The 23,773-nt window shown below is 43.6% G+C and overlaps 1 protein-coding gene across 1 annotated transcript; it reads left to right on the forward strand.

Annotated features, from left to right (window-relative positions):
- The first annotated feature begins 509 nt into the window (after positions 1-509).
- On the forward strand, positions 510-23,377 carry LOC146175653 (uncharacterized). Its single transcript, XM_084580859.1, has 12 exons — positions 510-600; positions 1,976-2,000; positions 6,157-6,308; positions 9,488-9,596; positions 9,913-10,022; positions 10,553-10,708; positions 15,061-15,305; positions 15,641-15,744; positions 15,987-16,065; positions 17,546-17,713; positions 21,446-21,565; positions 23,246-23,377. Exons 1-12 carry the CDS (start codon positions 510-512, stop codon positions 23,375-23,377), a joined length of 1,491 nt encoding a protein of 496 aa, XP_084436985.1.
- Positions 23,378-23,773: the final 396 nt, after the last annotated feature.

Raw genomic sequence — 23,773 nt, forward strand, 5'->3', positions numbered from 1 at the left:
CTGTTGGTTTGGTCTATGCCCAAACCGACGAGGATCCAACACCTGGCGGCAGCGGATCCTTCGTTGAAGTACCCTGCTTCACACGCTGTGTGGAAGCAGGGGCCATATCATCACTCACTCCTCGACCTCATTAGAGCATCCAATCTTTATTCATTCATTGCATGATCTTTTTCGTTCATCCATCGTTACATACCCCTTTCATGGTTTGAGGTAAAGAACATCGCCAAAAAAGAAGTTTAACAGGCCGTAACCGACTGAATCTTACCGGAAGGAACACGGCAGGGAACGGTGGGTGCTGAGGCCGGGAGGCCTGACTATACGGCATTCGCTAGGATGTTTCCGCCGCGGCTGGCACAAAACAAATAAAAGTCGACAGTTGTGTATCTCTGAGATAGAGATTTTTTTCCCGTGGTGCTCGTCATATGGCTGCTACTGATGATGATGGCTTCTGCTTCGATGAATGCACGACCCTCGAAGGTAGGGAAAGAAAGAGGAGGCAGAAGAAGAAAATGGCCGACGAAGAGCAGCGGTTGGATGAACCTGCCAGCAGGCGCGAAAGAAGGATACGCTTTGCCGACGAACCAGTCCCGGAATATGCTGGTAAACATTTCTGCCTTTTCGTATCACGCAGACAAACCTTAAGCTGCATGTTTATAAGATGTGAAGAAGGAACTAAGCTCGCCACAGGCTTAATCTCTGCGTCGAACAAATCGGGCTTCATACTGTGTTTGCATAATTATTTAATACATTCCAATAGCCAGTCTTCCTTAACGGAGACGATTGGGGAAATCAGCCATACTTTTCGCAGACCGGTGTTCGTCTGGAGGGTAGGTGAGAGATTAAACATACAGAAAATGGTAGTGGCTGGATATGAGGGCAGGGCCGGAACCGGAACCATTTACTCGGTAACAGTGCAAATCAGATGAAGCGGTTTCGGCCTGTAAAGCTCTTTCCTAGCCTTCCTCACGCTCTAGCACAAGCATTATCATTTGTGTCTGCCCGCGGTGAGAGGGTAAAAGGGAAGGAACGTCATAAGTAGTTATGTAAAGGGAAGCGTGTAAGTGAGCAGATCTTACGTTTTCTCTCTTCTCTTTTCCGGATGCGAGTTGTCGCACAGACCAGAGTGGCCAGCCGGAACACCAGCTCGTCATATGCATGAAACATTGCTCTCCACTAGTGGAGCCGTGTTGTAACGACTCGTAGATGAACGAAAGCGTCTAGACAGCGCCGATGGGACGATATGGTGATGCTGGCGTTGCTCAAACGAATGAAGACATAGAACAGAATTTAGCACACTGAAATGGATATAGCTGAGCTTTCCAAATGTAGTCATTAATTCTTACGGCTTCAGCGCCGCTCAAGTGCAAAAAGCTTTTTAAGTGACAGCTGTTAAGGGCAATGTCTCTCTGTTCTGACGAGAATTATGTATGGGCGTTGTCGGCGTAATACCACGCCGCTTTAGGGGTATTTAGCATAGCGCCGCCACTGCTAGCCCAACATGCAGAGATTCCACGTATGACGTCATTGCGACATACCATGGAAGCGCATCACGCTGAGTGGACCGAACGCATCGACGTCATGAGTGACAACATGGTTACGTCGCACGCATTTATCCAGAGAACAATGGAAATATTAACGTATTAATGACATGTTCAGCAGCACGAGAACATGCGTTAATCAGTTACGTCACGTCGTGCCATCGCGCGATGAAAACAGCCATGACGAGATGGCAGCGGCGATCGGGCTGAGAAACTGGGCTACTAAAGTGTTCTATCAAGGGTAACCATTTTGTTAAGCTTTCGCTGAATACCACGTTTAACAATGCTGTCCCTTGTCTTTCTCCTTTAGTCCTGTCTTTAATTTTACGCTGCCAAAATATGCACTCTACTTATCAAGACCAACTAGCCCGTCTTTCTACGTTAACAATGCTAAGCCTCTGCTAATTTTTTTTTTTTCATACCCATTTCTTACCCAGATCCCCGGAGCGTTGGTCGCCTCGTGTAAGTTTACACTTTCCTTCATTTCAGCAGTTGAGCTTATAACACGACAGCGTTAAAGGCCCGTGTTGTTGGCGTTGCGAGCGAAAAATCACGAGCATGCATCGACAAGCGTCAGACGGCAGGCTACATCGCCGGACACTAATTGGTTGACGGGTTGTGTTCAATACATCAATACAGCTAGAATGTACGCTGTATTGATGAATGGTAATAAATTATGTATGTATGTATGTATGTATGTATGTATGTATGTATGTATGTATGTATGTATGTATGTATGTATGTATGTATGTATGTATGTATGTATGTATGTATGTATGTATGTATGTATGTATGTATGTATGTATGTATGTATGTATGTATGTATGTATGTATGTATGTACGTATGTATGTATGTATGTATGTATGTATGTATGTATGTATGTATGTATGTATGTATGTATGTACGTATGTATGTATGTATGTATGTATGTATGTATGTATGTATGTATGTATGTATGTATGTATGTATGTATGTATGTATGTATGTATGTATGTATGTATGTATGTATGTATGTATGTATGTATGTATGTATGTATGTATGTATGTATGTATGTATGTATGTATGTATGTATGTACGTATGTATGTATGTATGTATGTATGTATGTATGTATGTATGTATGTATGTATGTATGTATGTATGTATGTATGTATGTATGTACGTATGTATGTATGTATGTATGTATGTATGTATGTATGTATGTATGTATGTATGTACGTATGTATGTATGTATGTATGTATGTATGTATGTATGTATGTATGTATGTATGTATGTATGTATGTATGTATGTATGTATGTATGTATGTATGTATGTATGTATGTATGTATGTATGTATGTATGTATGTATGTATGTATGTATGTACGTATGTATGTATGTATGTATGTATGTATGTATGTATGTATGTATGTATGTATGTATGTATGTATGTATGTATGTATGTATGTATGTACGTATGTATGTATGTACGTATGTATGTATGTACGTACGTATGTATGTATGTATGTATGTATGTATGTATGTATGTATGTACGTATGTATGTATGTATGTACGTATGTACGTATGTACGTATGTATGTATGTATGTATGTATGTATGTATGTATGTATGTATGTATGTATGTATGTATGTATGTATGTATGTATGTATGTATGTATGTATGTACGTATGCATGTATGTATGTATGTATGTATGTATGTATGTATGTATGTATGTATGTATGTATGTATGTATGTATGTATGTATGTATGTATGTACGTATGTATGTATGTACGTACGTATGTATGTATGTATGTATGTATGTACGTATGTACGTATGTATGTATGTACGTATGTACGTATGTATGTATGTATGTATGTATGTATGTATGTATGTATGTATGTATGTATGTATGTATGTACGTATGTACGTATGTATGTATGTATGTATGTATGTATGTATGTATGTATGTATGTATGTATGTATGTATGTATGTATGTATGTATGTATGTATGTATGTATGTACGTATGTATGTATGTATGTATGTATGTATGTATGTATGTATGTATGTATGTATGTATGTATGTACGTATGTATGTATGTACGTATGTATGTATGTACGTATGTATGTATGTATGTACGTATGTATGTATGTATGTATGTATGCATGCATGCATGCATGCATGCATGTATGTATGTATGTATGTATGTATGTATGTATGTATGTATGTATGTATGTATGTATGTATGTATGTATGTATGTATGTATGTATGTATGTATGTATGTATGAATGTATGTATGTATGTATGTATGTATCGTCACAAGAAGACATGAGGGGGCAGGAGCTTCAAACTATAGGCTTCTCCTTTGAGATGGGAAAACAAACGATTTCCTTCCACCCCGGGTAAGGCGCACTATCCATATGCCACGCGCACGTAATTCTCACTGATTGGTAAGCGGGGCTTTATATCTATGCCGGATGGTCTTCCTACGATGTGGTAGCTTACTACTTTGTGATGATGAGGACGTGTGGGATATTCGAGACAATAGCTAAATGAATTAATAATTAAGCCTGCAACAAAGTACATGGATGCGAGCGGATAACCGAAAGGGAAGCCGCAGACAGTAGCTATTGTAACGCTACCGCGTCGTACCTTTAAGGGCGGAGTTTAAGTGTCCCTCCAGTTTGTTTACCTGCCATATAATTTCTCAATTTGGAATGGGGACCTTTATGCTGGATGAGAAGCTAGAACAACAGCTAGATTTTTTCTTGCATAATTGCAACAATAGCATTCATTTTGCTCGGATGTAATTTATGTGGTGGAGCTTGCTATGGCTTGGCTGTTGTTCTTCTAACAAATGTACGAAAAATGTATGCTTAGCTGCTTCACGTAAAGGAATTCAAGCTCTAGATAACGGAAGAATCCTTGGGATTAGCTTCTTGACTTACATAAGTCGGATCAGAATGTTGAATATACTTGTAATGTTCCTTTCCGTAACAAGAGGGCTCTGAAGCTTTTATTGGCTTCTACCCATTCAAAACTAAGTTATCATGCTCTCTTTGCCTCTGTTTTGAATTACTGCAACTTAGTTTGGGCAACTACCATAAAAAAGGTATCCCAAAAACTTCAGGTTCTACTGAAGGAAACGATTCGCTATATTGCTAACATTTCTTGGGTTTACCTGGCACGAACTCTTTTTCAGAATTTCAAAACATCTGATTTTAACATATAGATGAACTTCGTGTTTTATTATTCTCATCCAGGTTTTAGGCAACTCTTAATACGTAGTGCCCATTTATACCAATGCTAAATGTAAGATGCGCCCACAGCGCCAATCTGTGGTTTATTTCACATTTTCCAAATAAATAATAACTTCAGAAATCCGAATACAATTTATAATAAGCCCGTAACAGGTAAATGCCTAGTTAACGTTACTCCAAATAACTATGAAGTGTTTTGTAAAACATACTGTTAATATATATGGGCCCGAGTGAGCTGTTTTAACGGCGCTTATGTAGTGCATGCTTGATCGCTTTTATTTTTCCCGCTTGACATTCTCGCAATTGAATCTGTTTACTCTTGCTTTGAATTGTGTAATTTGAGACATATACACATTTGTTAAACGACTCTTGAAATCTGGACAATTTGACTGTGCTGTTCGATATCCGTGCGCTATTCGCTTCATCGAGTTTGTGCACGTTCTTTCGCTTGCTGGATTTTAGAGGTTTTTGGACCCTGAGTCAAGCCATTGCTAGCAACTTTCACCCTTGAGCCTTTATTTCTTTTGAAAAATAGAATGAATTGAAAGAGTTATCGTAGTGGAAGGCTATGGAATAATTTCGACCTACTGGATTCTTTAATGTCCACTGATATTACACAGCATTAGAGTGTCTTTTGCGGCAGGCCTGCATCGAACTGCAGCTGCCACAACCGGGACTAAACCCGAGTGCTACGGCGCTGTAGTCGACTTCCCTAATCACTGGGCTAACACGGCGTGTTTTCCGCAGAATATTCCGTAACAGTATGCCTTCAATTTCTTGCATTTCTTCTCACGTTTTTCACCAGAAGGACATTACGCTGCATATTTTATATTCTAACATTGGGCAGGGAGCTATGCAACTGTTTGCGAGATCCAAACATTATTAGCGGCGCCTTTTAGGCGCCATGAAGTTGGGCTGAATTGTTCAGTCAATTAACGGAGAAATTATTTGAAAACTTATGCAATTCATAAGTCGGGTTGCAATATACTAGGATACATGTCTGTTTCCATCAATAAAAGAAATTCAAAACCCCGTCGTCACAGATAGAACACAAAAATTCTTTCCTGCCAACGTTGCAAGAACTCAAACTAATGGATATTTAAACATTCATACGGGATCCTAAACCAAGAAAATAGCTTTGCAGGACAACTTCGGCGTAGAAATTCTTTCCGATCTCATAATTAGAAATGTTTCTTACCTTGTATACTTTCTCTCTGATGTCGGCGCAGCCGGCTGGCATGTTGGCAATAGCTTTACTCACCTAGCACATATGTCGTGTGCGTACATATATACAGCTAGTTGACTTGGCAACTGAATAAACCATCTGGTATGCCAAAGCGTTGGTATCAGCTGGCGGTTCTACTCCCTTTCCAGTGTCGTACCACCGCACCTGAGACACCGGTACGAACAAGGCGGGGCTGCAGCGTCGCGACAGCTCATCTTCGGCAAGTACCGGCTGTCGCTGTGCCTCATCCCGGTCTGCTTCTTCGGCATCATCGGAGTCGCCTTCTTCACCTCCATACAAGGTGTGGGCGGCTTGCCTTTATCCAAAGGCCCGAAGAGAGAATGTACACACGGAAATTGAACAACGATAAACGCTGCCAGCTGCCATTACGACAGGTAAAATTGGAGAGAGGTACGAAGGTCCTGATCGTCCATTATCTTTCGTACCTTTCTCCAAATATCATCATCAGCCTGAATAAGCCTGTCGCATGACATAGGCATCTCTTATATCCCTCCGGTTAGCTCAGCCGTGTCTCGGCTCCGGCCACTGCAAACTTATCCCATCCGGCCTCCCAACTTTCTGCCGTCCCCTGCTACTTGCTTTCTCTTGGATTCCAGCTAGTTACCCTTAGCGATTATTGGTTACTTTGTCCTACATTACATGTTCTGCCCATCTCAATTTATTTTTTTATTTTGGCTGGGATGTCATTGATTCTCATTTGTTACTTGACCCACTCTGCTCTCTTCCTGTTTTATAGCGTAACACCTATCATTTTCCTCTCCATAGCCAGCTACTCTGTTCTCAGATTAAGTTTCTAGTGTTGGTGCGGCAGATCTGTTAATCTATTATATAAACTTCTCTTGAGAGGTACTATATAGCAAACTGCCATTCGTAATCTGAGGGTAGGGGCAGATTTCATAGGAAAGGGGGAGGCGGTCGTCCCAGCCCTCTCCTGCAAACAAAACATTTTACACAGAAAAATTATGGCCGCGCACTGACTGGTCATCGGATTGTGAGGGTTCGCGAGAGCACAATATATGCCCGAGTTGTCTATCGCTACCAACTCTGGCTACACCTTTGACATTGGTGGGTGCGATCAGAATCAAGCCTTCCAGGGGATTTGGATATTAGTTAGACACGTAGACCCTGAAGGCGCGTTGTCTATACCGATGAGTGAAAATGGGTATTTTGTATATGTCGGGTGATCATTCTCATTATGTGACATGTTATGACTGTATGCTAATGAATATGCGTGGCTTAACAAAAGCACGAATAAAATGCCGCTGATTAAGCGAGCAAAGTGGAAGAAAGCCCTGGAAATTATAGGGGAATGCCTTTAGGACAAATATAACAACCGAAATAACTAAGAGAATAAGATTGAGATAGAGCGCATTTGGCAAGCGCTCGCAGGTGACTTATGACTAGCAGCTTACCGGTGTCGCTTAAGAGGAAAGTAAACAACAGTTGCATCTTACCTGTACTCACTTATGGGGTTGAAACGTGGAGGCTAACAAAGAGGGCTCTACTTAAGTTGAGGACAACGCAGAGGGCTATGGAATTAGAAGTGGTATAGGGTAACATTAAGAGATAGGAAACGTGCAGAGTGGGTCAGAGAAATAACTCGTCACTGACATTCTAGTGGAGATCAAGATGAAGAAATGGGCATGGGCAGGGCATGTAATGCGAAGAGAGGATAACCGATGGTCGAAAAGCAAAACTAATCGGATTCCAAGGGATGGAAAACGTAGCAGGGGCGGCAGAAAATTAGGTTGGCGGATGAAGTTAAGAAGTTTGAAGGAGTCAAGTGGATGCAGCTAGCACAGGACCGGGTTAATGAGCGGAGTATGGGAAAAGCCTTCGCCATGAAGTGGGTATAGTGCGGCTTATGATGACGATGATGATAGTTGAAGAAAACATATGAGGATCCTTAAGGGAAGCCGTAAAGGGGAGCCATTAATGATGTTGCGTCATACGTATATACCTTAAAGGCGGAGCATGTGTTTCCCCCCAATTCACTTGCTCTCCTGATTGTATAACTGGCCGAATGCGCACGCGTGATGCGTCGCACGGTTAGCGGCAGTTTCTATTTCGCCTTCGAATATTGTAAGACCTTCGGCGCATATGCGTGGGACATGATAATGTTTAATGAGTGAGCAAGCGAAAAAGGTTTGGAATTGCACGAAAAAAGAAAACAAAACAACTGCGAGGAATCGAGTTTGTTTTTTCTTCCCCATCGGAAAGTTCTGACCCGCATTTGATGTTCTCGCTAGCCGTAATGGACAAGGAAAATCGAGACGAATGCCTAGAATAAACGAGATAATGTCGTTGCTTTCTCAGTATAAGACTATTTTAGTAGTATGCGTGTGCTGGCGCAATCTCATTCTTTGAAGTACTCATTACAAGCTTGTCATAATTCGCCAAAAAAGGGTATACGGCTCGCAGTGTTTAAACTTCCTGACACCGATCTGCTTTTGAGCTTTGGGCTGTTTCTTTTTTTTTTTTTTTAGGGGGGGGGGGGGGGCAGATAACTGAAAAAGACCTTTATGGATTAATGAGCACAACGTAAAGCGCATGTGTTTTGCTGCTGCCCTCATAACACAAGCTCGGTGCTACAAGCCTACAGTTTTGCAATATCACGCGCCGTTGATTATCAGCGGTGCTTAGAAATGTTTCATTTAAACCTATTCGCTGATTTGCCGTGATGAATCAGGAGATGGTCACGGGAGGCGATGAAGGCATTTTATTTGCATTCATGCGAGCGAAAGGCAATCGTCAACTTCTGGAAAAAATGCTTTCTCACCGCTCTCCGGCAGAATTAGTTCCTGAGCTACAGTTGTGCCAACTACTTCACTGTCGCCTTCTTCGTATACTATTGCGTCATCTCTTTCATTTTTACTTATAAAAACGCGACAGACACAAACATCTCCTATCCCTACAAGGGACACTTGTCACGAGACACGACCATGTAGTACCAACTAAGTTTTACGCTGCACTGAGCTGTTTCGCGTCGTATCGACAGAAGTAGGAAAAGCACACTGCCTCAAACTGCTTAGTGCTACAGAAAAATAGCACAAAATTGAATAAAACTCTCTCAATTCATAGGAAGCATAAAATTTTTTGTCGTTGTTCGTGCACAATCTTGTCCTATATCTCAACTGGAATTTCTTCCAAGCAAATCTGAAAAACATGTGGGCCCCCAATCCCATTCATGTACCCAATGCACTCTAATAGTAACACGGGTAGCATTTACTCTTACCCACCTTAGCTACGCAGCGCGGACGCGAAACTGTTGCCTAGTTGTCGCATGCGAGCTCTGCAGTGAATTTCTGCATTAAAAAGCAGTGAGATTAGAGCAGTAACGTGCTCACTATGTTCACCCAGTAAGGAGGGGAACAAAGAGGGATCATACTAACGACATAGTATGTGCAGTAGCTCTTCATTTTATTTAAGGCCCATGTTTTCTTTTCTTTCGTTTTCCAGACGCACACACTACGAGCGCTGCCAGCAACACGACGGAAACGAAGGCAACCAGCACGAGTGCGACCCAGCTGGTGCCTATGCTCCCAGGACGTCCGTTCCCACGTGTCAGGTAATCCCCGAACAGCGCATCATCTGTGTCGCTTCTGCAGAACGCTACCACGCCCAAGTGCATGGGCCTACACTTCGCCCACGTACGTCTTTACCACCTATGCTTGTGCTTCCCTTCTTTCAGGCCAGGGGTAGAATTCCGTCTTTACGACATCGGGCATCATTCTCTTTCGTGCCTCTAAAATAGAATTTTTCCGATCTAAATTTCGGAGCTTTGTTGTGGGTGGCGTAGATTTTCATCATAGCAAGCATGCTAAGTGTAAAAGTACTGAGCAGCAGTCGTGTTTAGCTTTCTTGTCTCTATTTCAACATTGTAGGCACGTTGCTCGCCCCTTGTCGTTCGACGCGCCACACTCATCCGCCAATGCAGCCTACAGCGACGGACCCATGGCCACCTCTGACGTCACCAATGTGTCCTGGGCCGCACGTAAGCAGGCATTTTCAGGCAATAAATACTTTTATACTTTTTGTCCCTGGCCAATTCAGATGAATATCGTCCGAAAACCCTGGCAAACCTGCAATACAAGCGAAAAAAAAAATGATTGTGGGCTTTAATATGAGTGCATTACCCATCATAATATGGCAGTAATTTTATTTTTCTCAAACTAGTTGCTTCATAACCTGAGCTATAAGTCATTAAATGATAGCCCCTTGCAATGTGTGCTATGCCTATTGTAAAAATCGTTGGAGCGGCGAAAACATGCAGTGGTTTCTTAGACGAGACGTATTGAGCAGGGAATGAAGTTGAGAATGTACTTGTGCCGTGCTCCTCGTAGACAGTAGCGTATTTTGTCTCCGTGTATCATTCTGTCATTATCTAAGTTGGCTGCGGGACTCTATCCGTAGATAGGCTAGCATTTGCCTTTATGAAAGTATTCAGTCATACAACTCAAGCTCTTGCAGTAATCTCGGTCCGCGGTTGCTTGCTGACAGCATGCATATGCTGTTCTGGCGCAGACGTTCCCAGGAAACCCATCTGGTGTTTTTTCGACTCCAAGGACTTCGCCTATACAGTGAACAGCCTACCTCTGGAGCTGTGCACCGCGGTCGTCTTTTGCTGCCTCGATCTCTCAAGAGAAGGAGACAGCATCGTCGTCTTGGCGAGTGACGAAGGTGAGTCGTTCAGTTCAGTTTTCCGGATCTCTCACTCACTTATTACCTGACGACTTTGACAGAGAGTAATGTAAATAAAAAAATTACAAACCTATTTTAGCTGCACCATGACAAAGAGAAAACATCGAGGCACACAAGAAAGCAGGAATAAAAAAAACACACAATATAAAGAAACAAGCAGATAGAAACTGACTGAATGACGCACGCACGCACGCACGCACGCACGCACGCACGCACGCACGCACGCACGCACGCACACACACACACACACACACACACACACACACACACACACACACACACACACACACACACACACACACACACACACACACACACACACACACACACACACACACACACACACACACACACACACACACACACACACACACACACACACACACACACACACACACACACACACACACACACACACACACACACACACACACACACACACACACACACACACACACACACACACACACACACACACACACACTGAGAGAGAGAGAGAGAGAGAGAGAGAGAGAGAGAGAGAGAGAGAGAGAGAGAGAGAGAGAGAGAGACCAAGTAGCCAGGTTAGGCTGGCAGGTCGGGCAAACTAGCGAGTAGTTTGGTGGTAGGATAGGAGAGTTTTTCAAGCAACATTTTTTTTTAAACTTTTTTGACAAACAAAATATCAAATTTTCGTATACAAACGCTGTTTGGACCGATAGCTCAAGGCTAGTAGCGGCCAGTCCAAACACAAGGATTACTCTCAGTTTGTGCCGCAAAGGATGAACGGTTCATAAGAATTAATGATGATGCTCGATAATACTATTGTAGCTGTACACACTTGCAAAAATACGCAACAAACTGCAAGTGAAGTAGAAAACTGACATGATTAGGCAGATAGTATGAAACAAAATCTTAAAGATCCCCAGGTGGTCGATATTACTCCGTATCCCTCCACTACGGCACCACTTTCTCTATTTCGTCTTTCACTCCCACCTACGGCTTTCCATACGGCGCGCCCCAGGTGTGAAATGGGAAAACTGTGACAGATACTGCTTCTTTTCTTTCCTGTCAACCAATTAAGCATATATAAAACACATTAAATAAAGGTTGATGAAAACGGAAAATTGACAAAACAAGAGAGTACAAAATATTTGGCTACGAAATATACAACACAGAGTGCAAGCGAAATATAGGAAGCTCACTAACTAGGTATGCTGTACCAAACAAACTTCATTGCACATGTGTAACAGTGCTCTAAAGAGAGTCGCAAACACCACCGTTTCATTACACAAACTTCTGGTATTTAGAGACTGGCACAGAGTCCGGCCAAGTGCTAAACGTGTTTAGTTATTCAGATTTTTTGCGGAAAGGAAGGGCGCAGTGTTTCTCTTCCCGCTGGACACCTACACTTACTATTAACGGCATACAATTTAGAGGTATACATATGTGGTCGGTTCGAATCCTCCTCGCGAACTAGCCTTCCAACTTGGCCAGCAGATGGATTCTAAATTGTTTGACATCACCCTAAACGTTGTACAAAGAACGACTACGTCACAGTTTTGATACTATATCACGTGCGAATTGCTTTCCGACAAGCTTTTGTCAATTCTTTTTACGGCATTGACGATTCCTTTTTGATCAAGCAAGCTGTATATGGTTTGTGTAAAAGTTCATAAACGACAGAAAAAGTCACCAGGTGTAGCAGACCGCTACTGGAACACCCAGTGAAACTATGACCACGGACGATACACAATCGCATTTCCACTTCCGAGCACAAATGATCACTAATGCAACGGCCTATCTAGAGCTATTTGATTACAACAGGTTTTGCGAAACTACTCAACAAAACTTGGCTACCCGCAAGCATGTGACCATTTTGCGCCGCTAGCCGGTGGAGGCGCCAGCTAGGAGCCGAAAATCGAAGCTTTCACTGCTCTTGTGAACGATATCAGAAATGCCGAAATTTACTGCTTGCTTTAGTTTTCAATTTACATTCGTACTGTTATCATGTGAATTCTTATTGCTACAGCTGTCTCACTGATTTTGTTATTAGCAAACGTTGCGGTCATCAACCACTTCGGAGGTTGAAATTGCACGCAGTTTGGTTTGTCCCCCACAGACGTCGCGACCGGCCGCAGTTGCCATCCATCATTCGAGTTCTGTCTCAGTTAGATCGCCATGCTTTAATAGACGGGCCCTACGGGGAGCATGGCACCTGCTATAATCAGTGAGCTCTGTGTAATACTTTTACTGACTTGTAGGAGAACACAAAATTCGATGTCACAACATATTGACCGCATAAAAGGTGCTTTCCAGAGCTATCACTGTTTGAACATTTGGCATCCTCTTCAGGGAAAAAGCGCGAATAATGAATTTAGGTACCGTGCTTGAAACGACTGGCACTAGTGAGTGAGGTTCATAGTCTTTTATGCGTAAGGTTCAGGTTACGAGCACTAGTTCAGGTAGTCACTCATTCACTCAGTCATGCTCCGGTGATTTTTATAAGTGGTTTACTTACCTGGTGAATGGGACATGCGTCTAATCACTGGTGTACTGCTGTTAAGTGAATAACCGGCTGAATATCTGCTGACGAACCGAATGCCGGCCAACTGCCTGCATGAAAAACTGGTTCACATGCAGTTGCAGTTACGTGCTCATTATCTTAATCTGAAAATCGCTTGTAACGCACTCAGTCACTAACCCAACGACTTATTCGCACCCACTCACTGTCACTAACGCAATCCCCTTTCGACTCACTCCACCACTCACCCACTCCTTGACTAACTCAGTTAACCACTGGTTTCTCTCCTAATTCACCTACCTACTCCTTTCACTCGAACGATCAATCATCCTCCGACTCACTGACTAATCATCTTACTGCCCACTTATTCACTTTCTCATTCGCCTACTCACTTCCTCATTCACTCACACTCATGGACTCCGACTTCCTGGGACACTCTCTCACTCATCTACTGAATTACTCATTCACTCACTCTGTCACACTCATTACTTCTCCACCCACCCTCTGAGCGACTGACTCAGTAATTCGCTCGCAACTCCATCTTTCATTCGCTCACTCACTCTCATTAACACACTCGCTCGCCCTCCGCCATGCACTATTCGCCCACACCCACTTACCCACCTTCCTTTTCACTGACTCAGCCACAAACTCATTCTTTCTCACCCACCCACCGATTTAACCGGCTCGCTCACATTCGCCTACCTTTCCTTCGAATCAGAGTCCTTCCTTCACTCAAACCGTCATTCCCTCCCTAAAATAACCTCTGAATCACTTTTTTACTCATTCACGCCCATACACGCTCATGCACTCACCTTTCAACTCACTTTCGCACTCACTGATGAACTTAGCAACCGACTCACTCTCACTCGCTCACTTAAGTATCACTGACTGATCTATTCACGAACTCACTCTTTCATTCACACCACTCACACCACTCACAGATATCACAGACTCACTGGTTCCCTCGCATACTCACCCCTCACAAACTACCTTCTCGTCCACACTCAATTACCTTTCAACTCAATCTGCCACTGACTCCCACTTATTCACTCACACTGTCATCTATCATTAACACTACCTCATTTGACCATCAACCTATTCATTCACTCGCACTCATTTACTCACACATTCAGCCACCCTTCCTACTCACCGACTCGCACGTTCAATACGCCCGTTCTTCAGTCACAATTTCTCGCTCATTTGCGCACCCTCCGACTCCCTCATTCACTGACTCACCGACTCTCGTCATTTACCCACTATCGCCCTCCCTTTATATCACTGGCTCACTTGTCCACCCATCAACTCACTTCTTTATTCACTCACACTCACTCACCTATAGTCCCACATTCACTCACTCACACTCATTCACTCACCAATCACCCACCCTCTCACACACTAATTTATTCCTCACCCACTTGGCAACTCACACCTTCATTTGATCACATTTATCTCCTCTCTCACTAACTCACACATCCTGCAACTCACTTGCTCCCCCACCTAGACTCACTTCCACTTTCACTCACCTATTCATTCACTCATGAATATTTATTCACTCTCACGTACTTCAACTCACTGACTCACTCACCGACCCTCCGACTAAAACACCCTTCGATACACACCCTGGTCCACTGACTCACTCTTTCACTAACTCAGTCATTTACTCGCGCACTCACTCACCCTGCTGTCAATCACTCACTTACTCGCACACTTACTCGCACACTTAACCGCTCATTCACCAACTTTCACGCCGTCATTCATACTCCCTCCAACTATGTGGCTCACTCATTCACTGGGGTTCTTGTCGCTCGTTGACTTTCCCTGTGTGCAGAACGGTACCGGGAGATTGGCGAGCGCCGCAGGGCCTACCCGTGGGTGCGGCTGTACGTGGGCGTCGGGGGACCGCAGGCCATCGAAGATGGATTCCGGGTCCTCTCCTTCCCGGACAACGCTACCAACAGGACCGTGGTGCGCCTCTGCCGCAGCTTGCACAAGTTCGCCGAGCGCCTCGGGGGAGAAGGTGTCGTCTTCCACGCGCCGCGAGACACTGGAGGTTCTTATCACCAGTTGATCGTGGTGAGTACAACTAAAATCTATACATGTACGTGTGGCGACAGGGCAGACTGGCGAATCGGTGCGTCATAAGTTTGTAGCGAGATAAATTGGTCGAGAAAGCTTCTACTCTCATAATGCTAATATAGGATGTTCTGTGATGTAAGTTCCATGAGGAACCCAACTATATATACATATGAACTTATTATAAATGAATGCGACGTACTGAAGACGCACCTTGAGCATTGTTTCTCCTGGTTGCGCTTAAAAACAGGCAGCAAGGCTTCTTTTGTCCTTGCCGGGCGATATCGTCGCTTATGGGGCTCTTATCTGGTCGTTGTTCTGATTTTTATTTTCAGAACCTCAATGAATGCCTGGGAGCATTCGACATTGAGGTGAGCACCGTGATTCCACCGGAAGCCATCGACGACAGGACATTTTGGAAGTATGAAGCTTATTACAGGTGAGCAGCCTTTCTGTTGTGTGCATGTTAACGTCATCGAATTTCGACTATACTTGCGAAAGACTTTCTAAGCGACCGAATAGAATTGTCTAGTTTTGCGACCTCTCTGCTTGTTCCTTTCACTTCATCCGAGCAAAACATTCAAAATGAGAAAACGACAGTGAGCGTTTTCCTAACTAGGTAAGTTCAAGAAATGAATTGTGGCATTGGAAACGACCTATGCTCCTTTCTCCCCTAAACAGGCAGCTGAAGAACGTGGTCGTGTGGGGACACATACCAGATGTGAGCCACGCAAATTGCCCCTTCGATGACAAATACTTCGTGAGTATTATTCGGCATTGCGACCTTTCCTTATAAGGCATCACATGAGAGGGCAAACCCAACAAAATTCTTCCTCGTCACTGATCGGTCGCTGAGGACCTTTCGAACAAACTAACTTTTTATAAATAACTAGTTGTTTGATTGACGGATTTAGAGCCTATTTAGTTGATTAACTCATTTATTGGTAAGTTTATCTATCCACAAGTTTATTCTCTGGGCTGTCCTCTGACTGATAAACCGATTGCCTGATTAAGGAAGTGAGTCAATGTGTAGGTCAATCGGTCAATCGTCCGATCCTGCATGAATGCACACTTACTCGCTTTTGTCTTTCTGAAAAATATGGCGACATCTTGAGTTTAATTAAACACATTCTTTTTTGTACTCAACTACCAGCCTTATGCATTACACAGCAAATTTATCGTCGGGACAATATTGAACATTTTTATGCTGTGTGGCGTCCAGATCTCATCCTAGCGGCAGTTTTGACAACCACTCACAATAACCTCATACAGGTTTTCTCATAACAAACTCATACGAATGTCATACAATTTCATATATTTCTCATACGCTGAATAATATTTTTATGAGATATGATATTTGTACAATTTTAGTATCAATTTAGTATGAAAACCCGTGTATGAGGTTATTGATCTCTCATAGCTTTCTTATAGCTTTTTCGATATGAATGCGCACGAAGCCCGGCTGCGTGCGTCTGGCGCGTCAAACCCTGCTGCACGAAAGAGTATGGCGCGATTATTCTAAAGTTTAGGAATAGCAAAATCGAATATCCTGCTGTCAGATTCGCTGAATTATCAAATAGTAAGCGAGTAAAACGCGTTCTTCGGCATTCAAATTATTTAGGAATAGGCATATATTCTTCAGATCCTTCAACTTTTATTTCAAGCCCAGGAAACACTGTAACGTTGCTCAGCAGGCTGCTGCGATGGTTCAGAGCCGTGACGCGGTCCATTTATGCAGCGGCGATCATAATGCCTTCAAGCTTGGAGAAGCGGCAGAGTTCAATGCGTTTTAGGGAACAATTAACGCCTTTACGCCGCATATCGCCGACCACGGCTCAAGCTCTCGTCCACTTCATCGGCTGAAATATGGCGGTAGATTATTCGCTGTCATAAATGTACACAAAAATAATGTTTTTATGACAATCATAAGGTTAATATGCCGACTTCGTGTTGCGCGCCCCCTAGTGGAGGGCAATGTTCGGCTATTCAGCGGGTGCAGCTTTAACGGTGTTAATTTATAACGCGGCTGCTAGTGCTTCAGTGTTCCGAATGAATACGTATTTTTACGAATGTTCGCGAAAGTGGCAAATATTCAGATAAATATGCAATTCGTGTTTTGTTATTTGATTGTGTGCAGGCCACGCTCTTGCTTGTTGTCTTCGATGGAGCCGCGTGTATAGGAAACGCCTAACTGGGCACAACTGGTGCAGTTTATGCGTGCTTGACTTGTGCCGTTGCAGAAACCCTGGTTCGAATGGCTGAAGCGCAAGCCGTTGTCGGTTGCTACCAAGAGTCTGCTGACGCTGAGTCTGGCTCCCCTCAGCTACGCGATGCCGCCCGCGCACGCCGACCGGTCCTGCTTCCGCAAGAAAGCGGCCACGAGTCCGCAGAAGGTCCACTTCGCGCAGGTATGCATGCGCACTGGACAATACAACCGATTTTTTTACTTTAACATTAAGATAAAGTGAGCTAGAAACGTAGTATCTTGTCAAATGCAGACAGGCTGTATGATTTGCTTCACACGTTTCTTGCTGCAAAGCTTCGCGCAGCCCTTACAGCTTCCCATGAGATAGAAAAGCCTTGAAAATAAAGTGTCTTTCTTAACATCTAAAGGTTTAGAGCTTCAGGTGTTGCATAACCGCTTCGCTATACGACTGTGAAGCAAGTCATTAAGCCCGGGGAACTTTTGACAAACGATATATATTGCTGGACGTGGGGCATAAATTTTGCCCTGTTGATTTATTTAATTGTTCATGATGATGATACTGCACATGATCTTACTGGGGCATCATTGTGGAGGACGCCTTGCGTCACCGAATAAGAGAGCGAGTTCGCAAAGCTACCATGCATGACGGGGCGAGAGCCTACGCTCGAGGTTATCATTGGCTATCATACGAAAATCGGCGAGTATGATAGCCAAGGCTCTTACCGATGGCGGAATACTCCGCCGTAACAATTCATTTATTTGTGACAGATACTGTTACTCCTATTTTGCCTGGTTTTGCGTTGGTTAGGCTTAGTTCAGTTGCTTTGTTAGGGTTAACATGGGCAGACATGGTTTCGTAGCGATTAAACTATCGAGACTATGCAGTCTACAGCAGCAGGAGGGAACATATGATGCTATCTGCCGCGAAAGTTCAAAGTCAAAGGCCAAGGCCGAGTGGGGGGTACACCATAAATAGTGTGATTAAACTATATAGCCACCTGCGGCGTCTGGCTTGTTGAAGGTCAAGTGGCCCGCCATGTTGACGTTGGCTGATACATGGTGTGTTGAAGCTTTCGTTACAAAATGCCTGCCGGGAGTCCCATAAGGTATATCATCTCCGACTCAGGATCTAAGGGTCACAGTAATTTTGATCCCCATCTCATCCTCCCATCTCGGCCGTCTCAAAGGAGCGGCCCAATTTGGCAGCTCCTGCCAACTCGACCATGATATGTGGTCTCGTAACGTCACACAACCCGGTGACCAATCAGTGCCCCTCCATGTCACCTGCCAACTACAACCTACCAGAGGCATGTCTGTTATTTTTTTTTTTTTTGCTCACAGTGCCGATGCCGGATTTCCTGGTAACCGGAGCATTCAACGCTATAGCGCGTTAATAGATAGTTTTAGTTTACCGTGATCCACGATCCGCTACCTTGATCCATCAGCGCGCGTTCCACTGCGCATGCCCAGATCCCCTTGACGTCTATAGATGGCGTCACATACTGAATGTTGATAGCAACTGTAGATGCCGGCACATAGACCTGTCGCGTCGGGATCAATCAGTTTGTGCGCACCGCCCACGCGTGGTAGAGGATCACGATTGCTGATTGCGGATCACGGTAAGAACCTCTCAAATAATCTGGCTTTCATTGCAGAACCCTCAGTAAGCTCATTTTCATACCAGGTGCCCCAACTGAGTGTAATCTAGCTTTTAAGAAAAACCAGTGACCAAGCCCCGCGAAACCAACTGAGAGCTGTGGAAGAATGCGGGCCTAGTCCACAGTATACTTTCGCTCTCTGAAGTTTATTGATTATTAAGGGCAAATCCGCGTTAATCTTATTATCGACTGCAGCAACAAAAGTGCCTTTTCAGAAGTTCTAGATAATCTTGGAAAACAACGAGTAAGCATTTGCACCAAGCTGCGGTTTACATGAAGCAGATTCTTTTTTTTTTACTGGTCTTAAACAACTTTGCCACGTGACAGCTACTCTAATTCAGCCTCCCAAGACATCTCTAAGAAAACAAATCTACTCTCCCCTGCAGCAATGCACCCAATAATCTTTTGCGCGTGCACTACGCGAGAGGTGTACACGCCAGCAGCTGCCAGCTGGATACATGATAGTTTCCTTTTAGGGCTTGTAAACGAAACTGTGTAAACGGTATCTTGGTGCGAACTTTTGCAGGAAGTTGATTTTAAAGCAATATAGAAATTATAAGCTCACACATTGTTTCTCATACAAATGAATATATAAATGCTTAGCTAAGTAGATTGAATAATTAACCAACTTCAAAGGAAGAAAAGAATATGTACGGCATAAGGTAGGCTATGCGACTCTCAACACCACTCTGTTTCACTTTCCCACGACACTAAGCCTTCTTTAAAAAGCATGGTTGAATTTAGCCTGGAAAGCTAGTAAAGAAAAAACAATAACGACCCCTACACCCCGCCCTTCAATCGGTACTCCTCCCTATATGTCACATCGCTAGACAATGTGACGCTTCTTCAGCACAGACAAAGGCAAATTGTCTGCGGCCCTCAAGCTTCCAATAAAATCGTATAGTTTAGTTTCAGCGCGCTCATTACCATATGCTTTGAAACGTTTTACTGATTTACATGAAGAAAGGCTTAGTTTCTGAAATATAAAAGAATGATGTCGATATGGCCTCTCTGATTATTGATTTCACCAAAATGGTGCACTGGTTCTACTAATTGTGTCACCGTTAAAGTTTCTTGAGAAAGATATTGTTGACATTGATTAAAAAGCCTGATTCTTATTAAGAACCGTGCCTTTCATTTTCTGTCACCCGCTGTATATAGCTCTTGCAACGGTGATAAATTTCTCGCGGAAAGCGTCGCTAATAGGCAGCCGAAAAAGCACCTCTGCTAGGAATGGTTCGAGCGTTGGCACAGGAGCCTGTGAAAACTTCATGTGATCTACACAAGGGAACTATGAAAACTTGCTTGGGTGTGCACTTTGATCACGATATGTGCTGGCACTCCCATATATATTTCCTCAACGGTAAGCTGTTAAGTGTTGGGTGATGTCCTTTCTCTCAGGTTCCTGCCTACCTCAATCCATAAAATTGCTAATTTATAATAGTCTTACTGAGTCACCTCAGTTACTGCTGTCGCGCATGGGATATAACTGTATAAATGCAAACATTCATAAGCTCCTTGTTCTTGGAATTTCTTCGTGTCATATGCAATAAGCATCCCGGCATTCATTCTGCTCTATTCTGCGCGCTTATGAACTTAAAATTGCTTGACTTAATAAACCACCGCTTGTTGTCAACCTACAGAAAAAAAGAAAAAAACATTGACCTTATCAGTTGTCTTCCTAATCTCACAAAACGCGCAGCCCCTCACACAACTCGAGGTCCAAAGACTTGGTGTGTTCTTCAAATACGACTAATTATGGCCAGCAAATGTTGTGGCGCTGGTTGCCCAGTTCACTAAATGATCTTGCCAGTTGTAATAATGATGTGATAACTTTTTCGCAAGAAATCTGCATGAAATGTTATTGTGCTCATGAATGTGTACCATTGTACTATGCATTTTTTTTCATGAATTTCATTTCTTATCTCCTTTTTTCTTTCATGCATTTCTGCATCAAAATTAAAAAAAAAAAATGTTATGCTCCTTCGCTTTTGTCGTTCCCTTTATTTTATCGTTGTTGTTTGACAAGTTTTTCTTTCCGCCCTGCTGCTGCGTCACAAGGAAACGGAACGGAAACGGAACGGTCTAGTCAAGCTGCTTTCTGCGCAGCTTTTCTCCTTTGTTTTCCCCCACAATCTTATACCTTCTTGTTTGTGGAAATAAATCAGATCAAATCTCGCCTGGCCGAGGCACGACGTAGAAGAGCATATCGACAACAAACATAATTCATTATTAGCGAGTACTGCTTCATTCTCCTCGTTGTGCATCTGGTGCAGGTTTGCTTGAAGCTGCCCGACATAACTGTGGAGGAGCCCCGGCCGAGGACCTCTTGCCGCGTTTACCACGACAAACATGACTGCTACCTGGCGTTCTCTTTAAAGGCGTTCAACACCATTGTGAGTCCTGCTGACTGCGCCTATATACAGCGTCTATTATGATGCCTGCGAATAACGGAGAGGAAGCTGTACTCTGTAATCTATAGTCCATAAAGAAGGCTTTTATGCGTTGTGGGCTCTAACAGACTGCCACGGCTTAATTTCTACTCATGATTTTTTATGTGCGTCGAAATGGTGATACATAGTGTGCTTCATCAGATTGTTGCCAACTATGAGCTCGACCGCAGCTAAAGTATTTGCAAAAATATTCGTGGTGGCGTGAGCTTTCAAATCTGACACTTTCTTCAAACAACTGGGGTCTCGAAGGATATACTTATTTATACGAAGGTCATGTCCTGGAGTAATGCTTCGAACGTAATACATATAGTGATGCCCCTTTGCTCGCTCCTGTCAACTCCCAGTTTAAAGCTAGAAAAAACATTTCTAGGCGAATGCCATGCATGGCACATAATGTTTCCAGCCATCAAACAAACGTATAATCATTTCAAAGCACGGCATCCGGTGCGATTTGTGACAAAGAAAGGAAGGTTTCGATGATCTCTGGCCATGGTCACTCTCCAAGTAGGCATGCGTTATGAGCTGGCAATAAACTTAAAAAAGCTAATCTGAGAAATAAGAAACCTATGTTGTAATAATTATGAGAAGAATGGTGGGGCAGTTGCATTTTCTTTGGGTTTTTTTTTCTGTAATAGACCAGCTCTAGCAGAAACGTTTTTCTGAAACATATAGATTTTCGAGTTATCATTCGTGAATTTATGCTACCACGCATCATGCACTACTGTGAGTGCATTTTGTAGGGACTTGCTTTGTATCATCCCGCAAAGTGTGAACGGTCAGTTGTGATATCAGTAACGAAGAGGAGTTTCGGAAACCCGCCAGCACGACTGATTGGTTTCTGTGTCAGTGAAACACTGTAGGTTTTTAGCGACGTCGTAGTCAAAGGCGTCGGATTCATTCCTGCCACTTAAGGTGCGTTAACGTACGCGGCATCGCACAGCACACTCGCACCGAGGGCTTGGAGCCGAGTGCCACGTCACTGAAAAACCTCTGCATTTGAATCCAAATTTTGCCTCAGTGGTGACCTAGCAGAATATTCCCCATACTGTGGTTCGGATGAAAGTTCCGAACTCCAGTATAGCTAGTTACTGGCCGGTTTTCCGATGAGATCAGGCTTTCATGTTACAAGGGTTGTGGGGAGAGGGAGGACTATTTGGATAAAATGGGTTTTCGGTCTTATGTGAAAGAAAACATCGCGACACTCCTACTAGTCCCATGGGAGGAACTGGCATTTTGGTACACGGGTACCGAAGTGTCTTCTTCAGGGTTGACTTGGTGGAAACAAGAGACACGGCTTTTATTTTTTAATCTTCACTGTCACTCACGCGCGTGACAACACCCTTTTCAAATTAAAAAGAAAAAAAAAAGAAAAAATGTATTTTGCTTGCACCCAGTCAGTCCTGAAGAAGGGGCCGAGTCTGCACTGAAACGTCGGTTTCTCTATTGAGACTTTTGGTCGGAGGGTGTCGCAGTCTTTTTTCTTTTTCTAGTTTTCCTCTCGACCAGAGAGATCTCTGATGAAATGTTTACTTTGCAATCTGTGCGTAAGAACACAACTTATCAGATGCGGCCCTTGTGTCAGCAATTATCAGTATGATACATAATAACTATCTTCGTCGACAGGGCGAAGTGGTCAACCACCACTTCCAGAATGGCCTTGCCGTGGTGGACCTGAACTTCGACGACTACCTCGGCGTTTGCGGCGAACGGCACCGACTTTTCAACGCTCTCTACAACATCATCGACGCCTCGTGACCACTGGCACAGTAGACAAGGCTTGACACGTGACCTAAAGGAGGGTGCTTTTTAGACCAAGAATAAAGCTGGCCACGGAGGTGAACAGGAATATTTTTCCCGCTTGGATCATCATCATCGTCAGCCTGACTATACCCACTGCAGGGCGAAGGCCTCTCCCATATTTCTCCACTTAACCCGGTTCTGTGCTAGCTGCATCCACTTGACCCCCGCGAACCTCTTAACCTCATCCACCCACCTAATTATCTGGCGCCACCTGCTACGCTTAACTTCCATTGGAATCCAAGTGTTTTCTCTTAGAGACCATCGGTTATCCTCTCTTTGAACCACATGTCCTGCCCATGCCCATTTCTTCTTAATTTCGACTGGAATATCAGTAACTTGAGTTATATTTCT

The sequence above is a fragment of the Amblyomma maculatum genome, chromosome 10 (assembly GCF_055883805.1).
Source record: "Amblyomma maculatum isolate TAMU_Amacu chromosome 10, ASM5588380v1, whole genome shotgun sequence".
In the NCBI taxonomy this organism is placed as follows: Eukaryota; Metazoa; Arthropoda; class Arachnida; order Ixodida; family Ixodidae; genus Amblyomma; species Amblyomma maculatum.